An 11948-nucleotide genomic window follows, 5' to 3' on the forward strand; every position below is an offset into this window, starting at 1 on the left:
CATCGAATGGCAATACAATGGAAGATGGAAATAAAATGAGAGCTAAGACACAAATGGCACAACATGGACAAGCGTAGCCATCCAGCTTCAAGAAACACAACTATGATGAATATGGTAGTCATTGGTTCCATGTGGGACCAGTTTTTTTTTGATGACTAGTATACACTCGAACCCGTTTATAACAAACTCGAAAGTGCCGCAAAAACTGGTCGTTGTATCAGTAGTTCGTTGTAAATGGGCTTGCCCTCAAAAATGTGCACTTAGTAACCAAGCCGCTTTTTTTTTTCTGCGCATTTGTATTCAAAACTGCTAACAACCCATCCGGTGACAAGTTAAGCTTTTTCACATTGTGAAGCAGCGCCCGCTGCGTGCACGAGTGAATTAAACCGCCTTTGCAGTGAACTGACACCATTTCACTGAACAGTGGTACCGCCATGTGGAGCCGATCATCCCTGGGTAGTTGCGTGCAGCGCAGCGCCTACTCGGCTCAGGCTGTCACTGTCGGGCCGCTTGCTGTATTAGGAGCATTTGTGTGCTCTTTTTGCCCACTTTACTTTGGACTGTGCACGGGTGCGGCGAGTAGCCTGTTCGTTCAACGTGGCGAAGACGAGCATTTTGCAAGCAACGCGCACTCTGTCTCCGCGATGCTCCGGCGGTCCTGCACGACAGGTGTGGCACGCTTGGGTTGTCGTCATAAAACACACAGTATACGCTCGCTGTAAGTGCATCGACGTTTCTCGGTGCCCATGCCAGTCAACACCAGCGAGCTGCTTGCGTTCCTACAAAGCGACGCGCACTACAGTAGACTCTCGTTAAACGGAACCTAAAGGGACCAGGAAAATGTGTTCCATTTAACAGGAGTTCCGTTTACTGAGAGATGAACAGGGGTGCAGAATTCATGTACGAAACCAATCATATCAGATTCAGTTGTTCCATTTAAGCAGCAGTTCCGTTTAACAGATTTCCGTTTACTGAGAGTCTACTGTATATCTCGCACGGCGCAGCGGCGGCGAACTTGCGAACGGCAGCATCGCGCACTTGTACTGCTTGTACCGCCGTTAATCCGAACAGTGTTCGCCACATGTGCAGCCGAGCCGATAGCTGCAGATGACTGTGGTAAGGTTGTCGGTGATAAGTGATAATGGCCTGTTCATCGCTGGCCGCCACATCGCCTTCGCTCTCTTCTGATGCTTATTTATCTGTGAAGGCATCGGCGCAATCACGCAAAAGTTGTAATCATTGATCATCTGGTCTCTGCCGTTACTGAAAAGACAAAAGACCTTTTGAGGCACATTGTGGCATCGACGCAATGAACTTTTATGTGCCGAAAAGTTATCGCGGTCATAGGCAGTCATAGCTGCAGGTCATAGGTGGTCGTAGCTGCAGAGAATGGCGCCAGAAAAGGTTGTCGTGCGAAAGCTGACCGCAAGGCTTCATGGTGCCCCCTATTTCTTTCTTTTTTTATTCCTCACTGCCATTCTGCCACTGAATAAATGCCTGGAAAGTGAGCGACCTCGCTCGCAGCGTCTGAAATCAGCATGCTGTGCTCGCCAATCTAAGGTATCTTCATCGCGAGTAAAATGGAGCGCGAGTAAACTCTCTCATGCTTTAGAAGGCCTGTTTTAACTTTTTTTTCGCTTCATATGCACCATATTTTTACCGCGAAGTGTTCTGAAGTGTTCGTTGTAAAAGTAGGAGGCTTTAAAAAGTGTTCGCTATACGTGGATGCAATTTCAGTGGGTAGCATAGGAAAATTGCCAGTGCACCAAAATATGGTCGTTATAACCGATAGATCGTTGTATCTGGGATTGTTATAAGTGGGTTCGACTGTAGTCGTCATCAGTCATTTTGGTACAAAATCTCATGATGACTATACTCGTCACCAGGAAGAAAAGAGTTAAATAAACGGCACACTGACTCACTCTTTTCCTGCCTTGCAGATCAGAAAGGCTTGAGTATTTCATGTGCCTGTTTTTCACTGTATCTTGCCATTACTTGGCAATAATCAAAAAAGGGAATTCACTTGCACTTTGAACAGTGACTTGCCAAGTGGCCACTGACAGACTCTCGCATGAGATTAGCATGCTCTTTGAGGTGGTCATTTAGACAACACCCTGTCTGGCCAAGGTAGCAGCCACTACACATGATAAGAAATCCGGTACACAAATCCCTTAGTTCATTCCATAAACTTCTTGGCATGCTTTCGACAATCCCGGCCTGGAATCACCATTAAAATTCTCACGTTTACGAAGGGACCCTACTTTATTTCTTGCCATATAAACGCAACCTTAACCCTGCTTTTTCAACAATTTTCTTTGGGCAGTGCGAGACCTTGTGGACATATGGTATGGCAGAAATCTGCTTAGGCTCATTTTCAAGGCTAGCATGGTTTTCCTTGCAAAATATGTAGTAAAACTTCGTTAATTTGAAGGCTTCATGGTAGATAAAAATATCCCAATTAAGCAGGATTTCCACTTATCTGAAATGACGCGAAAGCTAAGAAATAGGCCAGAAAACATGATACATGGGTAGCACACCTCTGTTGTCATATGTCCATAAAAGTCTATTTTCAAGCCAGTCAACAGGGCGCAGGGGTCAGCCTCGCTGCCGTTGTATTCAACGAATTCGGAACGAAACTGCTACCTGCCACAACCACTGTGGATGAAACCACATGGTTGCAGTCAACGTGACCATTGTTGGTATTCAGGCATTCCTGAACATATGTGGCCAGTGAGTACAAAGTCTGAATGAAACTGCTGTTTGCTACAACCACTGCAGATGAAATCGTGGTTGCTGTAGATGCGACCATAGATTCTAATTGCTTAGTTTGGAAAGCATGTGATCAAGGTGCTGTCATGTGCAGCGGTAAATGTAATAGCAGTGGTAAAGGCACAAATAGACGTAAAGCATACTGGTGGTTGTGTTTGTCCTACTGATGACAGTGGCAATGTAACTTCGCCCTTTTTTTTCCATTTTATGGGGGTGTTTGCACCTCTATGCACGTCGGTGTTAAAACACAATGGATGCCAAAAGAATTCTTGGGGAATGGTGTTGAAACTTCTCCCCCGTGGCTAGGTCACTGAATGCCACTCATCACTCTTTATTTGTTATGATTTGTTTACTGTGAAGGCTGCACTTGCATTTTGAAATTTTAACACTTTTGCAATTGGTTGGCTCCTCCTTCAAGAGCCCATCTTACTGCTCCGCAAAAACTTTTTTGTGCTAAAAAATTGCCTAGGTGTCATTCCACACCAAAATAGGGGCCATCCATTTTGGCGACCATCTCAAATGTATTAGAAAAAAATTGTGCTTATTTAATGCATTCAAAGCAGTTATTTCCTAGAATATTTCAGAGAGGAAAGCTTTTTTTTTTGGTCATGTGGGAGCCTTTCAAATTTTGCAGAATGTCATCCAAGTGACGTTAGTAAGAAAATTTATTCTGGGAGTATCGCTTCTTGTTCCAATACCAAATTTCTTTCACATATTAAGCAAAGGCATTTGTGAAAGGTGTTCGCAGTTCAATAATATTACTGATACTTTTCTGCCATATATACCCCCAGAAATTTTGGCAAAGTGTTCTTTGCAGCTCAATAATATTACTGATATTTTTCTGCCATATACACCTCCATAAATTTGGCAAAATGTTCTGTGTTTGCATTTTTTCCCTTGTAATATTGCACTATGTATGAATACCTTGGGAATCAATACTTACTATGTGAAAGGTATATGAAAAAAATGACAAATTTCAGAAAATGTTCATTTTAGTCCACATTGAGATGCAGTTTACACCATGTGGTGCTCCAATAAAAGTCAGCTTTATATCTAATTTGAAAGTGAATAAATAGTTTTTCTTATACAGCAAGTTTTATCATTAAATTTTCTGTTTCAATGAGAAAATAATTTTGTAAAGTTCCCCATTAACGGCAATGGGGAATTTCAATGCGGAGGCTGCCATATAAACAAATGGGAAGATAGCCTTCAATGGAAAACTTCAAAAATTGTTTTCTTATGCAACTTTATTATTCATTATTTTTAGCGATGGGCGAATAGTAAATTTGAGGTTCGAAGCGAATAGTGATTTGGTGGAATAATTTCGAATCGAATAGTTCGAATAGTACTCACCACATATTATTAAGAAAAATGAGCATTTTCGTCATGATCCTTGCACAATATTTTTAAGAATTGGAACTAGGTATGAGTGAATGTCACTTTTTTGGTTTGAAATGAAGTGGAAGAAACCTTGAATAGTATAAAAATTTGAATAGCAGTAGGGTGCAAGTTATAAGTGGTACAATACATTACACTTTAAAAAATGACTAGACTTGGCACATATAAGCCTATATAACACGGTTTTAAATTTAAAAAAAATATATACATTTAACCTCGAAGTGTGGCTCCGCGGCAGTGCAGATTTTCCCTGGATGGGTGGTTTCACAGCACAGCAACCAGACGCTGCAGTGAAACCACCTTTACAGGGAGTTATGTGCGGTCAGATATATACATATATTCGTTCATTTCGAATATTCGAAACTCCCAAATATTCGCCCATCCCTAATTATTTTCTTATACAACTGCAGTGCCTAAGATGCATTTCCAGTATGATGCATTTTATTCTGTACCTAATTTGCTGTCCAAAACTATACATTTCCTGTTTGAATGCAGATGAACGCCTATTACACCCTGTATGACGACTTCTTTCGTGAGAACCTGCCCAAGTTGTTTGCACACTTCAAGAAGCACAACCTCACTTCAGACCTGTACCTAGTTGACTGGTAAGCTCAGCTCTTGCAGGTGAATTCAGATGGCAATTAAGTTATGCCTTCTGTGCAGGATATACACGCTATACAGCCGATCCCTGCCCTTGGATGTGGCCTGCAGGGTGTGGGATGTCTTCTTGAGAGATGGTGAAGAGTTCCTCTTCAGGTCTGCACTTGGTGAGCCTTTTTCAATTTAGCTACTGCCGTCACTAAATGACCTTTCTGGTTGCAGGCATTCTGCGGCTGTACGAGGACGTGCTATTGCGACTCGATTTCATCAACCTGGCTCAGTTTTTGACCAAGTTGCCGGAGGACATGAGCTCTGATATTTTATTTGATGCGATAGGTGCCATTCGCATGACTGTGAACAAGCGAAATTTTTCCCAGGTTTTGGCCAAGCACAGAGAGTTGGCTGGGTGATATGGAGCACAGTGTGTACATGTAGAATTCGGAGTATGTTCCAGAGCTGCACATTGTTCTTGATAGGTCTTTGCAAACTCATGAGGAACACAAAGTGTCATGTCACACATTTCTTCTTTTCTTAATAGCATGCTTTTTTTTCTATTCCTGCTTCGTGCAAGTTCATTTCCTTTGAGGTAGGTGTCAGCTGGCTCGCTTTTGTGCAGTGTCCAGTTCTAGTCAATACTCACAAACAGCTGAAACTAGGAGGGGAATCTTGAGCAAGAGGTTACCAGAGCCCTGCCAAATGTGTGTTGTGGCAACCATTGCCGTGTGTAGAGGAAACTTGTGTCGTTCATCATGAAGTGTGTGAAGGCTGGCTAGAGCTGGGGAGTGTTGGTACTAGGTGTTTTTCGTGGCACTGCCCAAAACACATTGAAGCAGAACATGGCCACATGGAAGTGTTCTCTCACACAGCAAATGCAGCGTCCTTTTTTTTTTTTTCTTCTTCTTCTTTTGGCACTGCATCTGTGCTGTGCAAAGAGTTTCTGGCAAAATGTGGGCTCTCCGTCATAACTAGTTTTCTATTGCCGACTTTTGCTTCTGGTGACATGAGTTACTGTGGGGGCATATCAATAAAGTTATGTGATGCTTGCAGGCCAGTAGCATAATGCAAGTTTTGGATGGTTCCAACTAGCGAACAGTGCCGTCAACCTGTGGGCCTGTAAAGGTCACTGTTGCTGGGAATTCCTTCAGAAGGAATGCCTCGCATACAATTTTTCTCAGTATTTATACCATTCCACGTGTGGCAGGGTATGTTGTGTTGTTGCCAGAAGGCCAGATTCTGTAAGCAGCAAGGCTGCATCTGTTCCATACCATGGTATGCAATCTAGCTGGTGGAAGAACTGTTCCCCTTCAAGGCCAGACAAAGTCTTCCATCCAGCTTGATGTACAGGAGGTTTAATCTCTCTGCAAGCAGTGGGGCTAGTTGTTGAATCTGTTATGCAGTATTCTGCCCTGTACAATGTTTCTCTTGTCACCCCATTGCAACACATCTCTAATCAATAATGTGGCACTGTTGACCACATAGGTGTACAGTTAAAGATTCGGTGTTTTTATGTCCCATTTTCTTTTAATTAAAGAGCAGGAAAGAAGACATGATCGGTTCAAACGATTTTATACATTTTTTTTTTTTCACTCACATGAAAACAATGCACATTGTTTCTCAATTATGTGAAGTTGTCCACAATCAAATGTTTACCTTTTGGTGGTTTCTTTTGCAGGCTTAGTTTACAAAATTAAGGACAAATGGGACACACACTTGTATAGAAATGCTTAGGTGCATGCATGTGGAAGAAATGTACAAATATGTATAAAAATAAATAAGCCTTCTATACATGCAGTTCTGCTTTTCTTGTGGAATATGTATGCTATATGTACTCTACAAAGAATTTCACATTTAAACTGCTAAGCTTCACACACAAATGCTGTTTCCATTTTGGCAGCTCTTGCTTTTACATTGTAATCAAATGTCTCGAAAACAGCTCTCAGTAGATGTACAGTACTCGCGGATTGTCGTGCTTTTACATTGTAATCAAATGTCTCTAAAAGAGCTCTCGGTAGATGTACAGTACTTGTGGATTGAAACATGACATCCTTTATTTTTTGCCTTTGCATAACAACTGCTTGTGATAACCGCATTATGTCACTTCAAATGTAGCCACTAAAGGTAATGCTAGCTCTGATGCAAGTGTTCGTGTCAAAATTACGCCGAGATGACACAAACTGTAGATGCTGGAAACTGAAGTATGCGCATTACTTAGCCCTAAAATTACGCATTTCAATCCGCAAGTACTGTACACACTTAATGCACCATGCATTTCCACAAGTCATATCATGAACGCAGCACCGTGGGATCCCACACCACCTCGCAAGCCAAGCATGATTATCAATGCAAGTTCACTTCTTTTACAGAGCAGCCAAACAGTGCTTAACCTACAGCAATTTATGCAGCCACAAGCACTAAAGAGCAAATATGTACATTCTTTGAAGCCATGCAGCTGTAGCATACTACTGTGCATCAGTGGCGTAGTCGGGGGGGGGGGGGGGCACACCGGGCCAATGCCCCCCCTGACTACTTAGTTTCCAGTATACTGACAATGTGACCACGTGTGCATGAATGTAGACTGGGCTTGTAGATTCCGCACGCACTATTTCCCACCCATGTTTGTTAGCAGGTGTATTCACCACTCCGGTCTCCAAGAATGAACCAGACAGTATCGGTATAGTAGAGGAATGCCTGAGCCGAAGCATAGTGAAAAGCTAGTAAACGCAGCTATTTTTGATACCAAAATTGTAAAAACCTTACTACCGCTTGCTGGGTGTTACGCATGACAAGCATGTTCAGAATATGCGGCTCCTCGGCATGACCTCAGAGGTAAGGGGGTGCTGAAACATCGGGCAATATGCCTGGACCTATGTCATAGTGATAACCACCACGTACACGTCTGATCAGGTGGCATTTGAAGCTGCTAAAAAGAAAACTGCATCAGCCCTGCAGCCTTGGCAAGCTTGTTACGTTAGGGTATACCACATTACTCTCAATCTCGGTGCTATTACAGTGCAACAGATGTATGTTTATAATGCATATCAAATACAACAAAGCTATTTTCTCTGTGTCTGATATGACTGCCATAACGAGGTTTGACTACGCAGTCAAATATTTAGTGAAAGTGAAATTTTGAAGCAGTTTGCGCTGATGCGTGCAAGATGCAGAAATGCTTTTATGAGACATCAGAATGGCTGACTGGGTGAATTGGCAATTCATGATAATTGAAGTACGAGTGCGTAACTACACAAGAGAGAGACAGAGTATGCCTGTACGAGCTTGTCTCTGTGTAGTCAAGCGCTTGTATTTCAAGTATTAAGAGGTCCCCTGGACCGATTTGAATAAAATTTGTTGTGTTTCGGTGAGAAACTCGAATTCTAGCGCCCAAGAAAAGAATTTTGATTTAGGACCTTGAACTAAATTGAAACACCTGTCTGACTAGCATAAGGAAGAGGAAAATTTGATAAACGTGCCAAACGGTGATTCACAATTAGCAATTACAGGTAAGTAATAATTGCCAAGAAGAAAGCTATATATTTTCGGCATGGGATCTTCCAGCCATGCTGCCACTAGCTCCATTAATAGGAGACCTCAGATGATGGTCCTTGTCACCTGCCGTCACCTGCCGTGAGGAGACTGCTTAGAGTAATACATAATGCCCCTATCACAAGGGTAAATTTTGTGTCATTTTGAGTGAATGCACTTCAGTGAACCAAGTGTCACTTTAGTGGCACACTGCTACATGCTGCTCGAGAAAAGCAAAGGTGTTTTTTGGTATTGATTGTAATGGCAATGGATTGGTAGTGGCAATGCTTGTTAAATGTCTGTGTGCTGTAGCTTTGTACAGTATGCAGAATAAATTTAAGTGCAAATGAAGCAAATAATTGTGGTCCCATTAACATTGTCGATCATCATGGGCCATTCCATGGTACATGATAGCAGCAGCTGCAAGCATAAACAATGTGGCCATTACAGAGTATGTATGGTGGCATGCCCCTGGTGACCAAATCCATAAACAATCCAAGAATGACAATATGAATTTTTTTTTTGTACTATAGTCTGATTACATAACATCCTCAATAACTACAGCAACTGTTTAAAGGGGCACCGACACCAATTTTCGAAGCTGACTTTAACCCGCCATACAAATCTCCTGTATATAGGGAGACTACCTACGCAAGTGCGATGCTTAGGAAATGCCGATAAGATATGTTATTTTGACATTACAGTCAATTATCACGTGGCACACCTACTGACATAGACACTAGCAATACATCACGCTACCGTGTCAATTCTAATGACTTCACGCACCATTATGGCTAGTTGTGATGATGTCAATTACCAAACATACAACATGGCCGCTTGCACGTCACAACGAAGCCACGCAGTGGAGCGGCTATGGAAACTTCGCGATGTCTTGCGCGAGCACGTGACCAAAAGCTCATACCGTGTCATGTCAAGGTATAGTAGAAACTGAAACTATCGTTTAAAAATGTGTTGCAATTACTTTTCCTATGTTTAGATTCGAAAGACCAGCAAAAACTCGAAACAAGAATGAAGAAGTTGCATTCAATCACACACTGTCGCTGGTGTGTGATCGTCCTTGTTTTGAGTTTTCACTGGTTTTTCGCATCTAAACAAGAACCAACCGGCCCAGCTTTTCACACTTTTCAGTTAATTTTTCAGGGTGAACTCTTACAAGTTCTAGGCTCTCGAGGGCTTAGCCTTTCATTTGACATAAAAAGAAACGACAACTAAAAATTTTCTGTCAGAACCCCTTTTAAAATGCTGCTAACTCTTCCTTTCAATATTACTTTATTTTTTAGCCATTGCTACCAAGCTGCATACACAATTCGACTTGGTGAAGCGAGTTTGCCAAACACACTCACTTGAGAGTGTACTCTGATGAGTGTAACATTCCCACGTGACTACCTGCGCATGACACTAGTGGTGAAGTGCACTTGCTCTGCATTATACTAAATTTGCCCATGAGACGGATATAACAGAACATGGGCACTTTTAGAAAAAATTTTGTGGCAATATTGTCATTTGCTTATATTAAACCTTGGAAAAACAAAATTATTTTCTGTCTCTTCATGCTCCATTTAAACTGAATCTACTGTGTATGAAATTACACAGTTTAGTGAAAGTTGTTAGTGCAATGTTTACGACAGTCTTCAAAAGTCCTACTCACAAGTAAGTGGTATATTGCACCGCAGTAACATAAATTCTGTCCACATTAAATACGCTATTGTGACATTGTTTTTTGCTCACTTAATGTTGCAGGGGTGTGGCCTGAAATTTGTTACAGGAGGGGGTAACCAACCTTTATGTATGTTCATGCGCGTGTTTGTATGTATGCATGTATATAACATTCAAAAATCGAAATGTTTAGGGGGTGAGGGGGTTCAACCCCCCCCCCCCCCAGCTATGCCTATGTAATGTAAATTTCATTTGAGCCTTTTAAAATTTGGACGTTTCAACAATTTAAAATACGAGACCTATTAGATATAGGGACACTCCAAACTATGATGTTCCCTATAAAGTTCAAGTGTGTAACATGCCCTGTGCTCAGTATGCCGTGGATGCTAGCGTGAGCCAAGAAGGATGGCGGCTTGTTGCACAGTCTTTGAGCATGCACAGTCGGGAATGGAAAAGTGTGTGGAAAAGGCTGGCTTTCCATGCTGCTCAGAACATAGGTGGCAAGCTTACACGTAAATCTATGGGTACAATGGCTGAGTGAGCACATATTGCTGGTGGCTTCATGTGCACCATCTTTCTGTGTTGTCTGGTGTTTGAGGTTGTGTTATCTGAAACATTTGGAGACGTATTGAAGTGAAAGGCAATGCCATGCATTAGTTTACCTATGTCTATGGTTTTCGTCATGCCAGCATTGTGACAGCGAGTGTTCAAGGTCATCAAGCAAGATTTGTTGATGTTTGTCTGTACACATCCAACAACATGCTTGTTAATTTAATTATTAAGGGAATATTTACTGAAATATGAAATATGTACAGCTGATAAAACTACAAACCTTACTTTGTGTGGCTTTCTAATACTTACGTGTTGCTATCAATGCTTTGCCTTTTGAATGAAAGTGACTTTTTTGAAAAATACTGATGGCACAACTTGAACTTCCAACAGTCAGAGCCTATAACTTTTTTTTTTAAATGCAACAAACCATCACAAATAGTGCAGTAGTTGCAGATGAAAATTTCTCCTTTCCAGTGTATTTACCTCTCGAACTAGAGCTTTTTCTTCAGCTGCCTCTGCAAGATAAATGCACACAGAGGTAGCGAGTGTGCAACCCCTGATTTAATGCTGCTGGTCATTCAACTAAGTTACGTGAAACTTCCACATGTGCCGTCCGATTTCTCACTCGCATGAGCTCTTTCAGAATTTTTCATCAATTACTGCTTGCCACTTGTCTTCCACAATGTGGCTTCCTCTTGCCACTGGAAGTTGCAATGATGAAACTTGCACTTAGCACCAGGGCCTGAGGGCATGAACAAGGAAGCAGCATGGAGGAAGTGTTGGTTTAGGCTACTGAACCTAGTCTATATAAATATCATGGAAGGCCTTTATAAGCCACTAACTCCCGTACATGTCTAAAGCAAAAGCGTTTAAGCGCACGAAAAATGAGGACAGAAGAACTAAGACCTTGACAGGAAAGCGCTGTCCGATCAAGTTCTTAATTCTTCTGTCCTCGTTTATCGTGTGCTTAAAAGCTTTTGCTTTAAACATGAACGTTCACCAACTAGCCCATCTCGCCATCTTGTTGTAACTCCCGTAACAAAATGTTTGCCCTAAAGCTTTTTAGTACTTACACTGGTAGTAATCTACAGTATTCAAGGGAACTGGTCCTGTTTTCTTTTTTTGCACTTACAGGTGTGCACTGACACGTAAAAGAGAAGGCACTTCCTAGTTTTCAACTGTGGCGTGCTGCATAAATCTGCATTATCTTTGTGCTGCTTATTGTGTTTTCACTCTGTACAATATTATTCATTCTGTCACTTTCTACCCAGGGGCGGCGCCAGGATTTTTTTACTGGGGGGGCACCCACGACAAGTGGGTTCCTTCAGGGGGGGGGGCAGAGATGCTAGGAACATATGCATTGTGTTTTGACTATGCTTGCTCTTGGGGGGGCAAAGGGGGGGCAGGCGGAAATTTTGGGGGGGCTGGAG

At 42.0% G+C, this 11948-nt stretch overlaps 1 protein-coding gene across 1 annotated transcript in view; it reads left to right on the forward strand.

The window, feature by feature from the left end:
- The window catches only part of LOC119383211 (TBC1 domain family member 12), a 110442-nt gene extending 103884 nt beyond the window's left edge, over window positions 1-6558 (forward strand). Inside the window, exons 6-8 of the mRNA XM_037651254.2 lie at window positions 4663-4772; window positions 4831-4934; window positions 4990-6558. Of these exons, the coding sequence (XP_037507182.2) occupies window positions 4663-4772; window positions 4831-4934; window positions 4990-5177 (402 nt within the window). The 3' untranslated portion in view covers window positions 5178-6558. The remainder of the gene's footprint in view (window positions 1-4662; window positions 4773-4830; window positions 4935-4989) is intronic.
- Window positions 6559-11948: the final 5390 nt, after the last annotated feature.

This window comes from Rhipicephalus sanguineus, chromosome 1 (genome assembly GCF_013339695.2).
Source record: "Rhipicephalus sanguineus isolate Rsan-2018 chromosome 1, BIME_Rsan_1.4, whole genome shotgun sequence".
NCBI classification, from domain to species: Eukaryota; Metazoa; Arthropoda; class Arachnida; order Ixodida; family Ixodidae; genus Rhipicephalus; species Rhipicephalus sanguineus.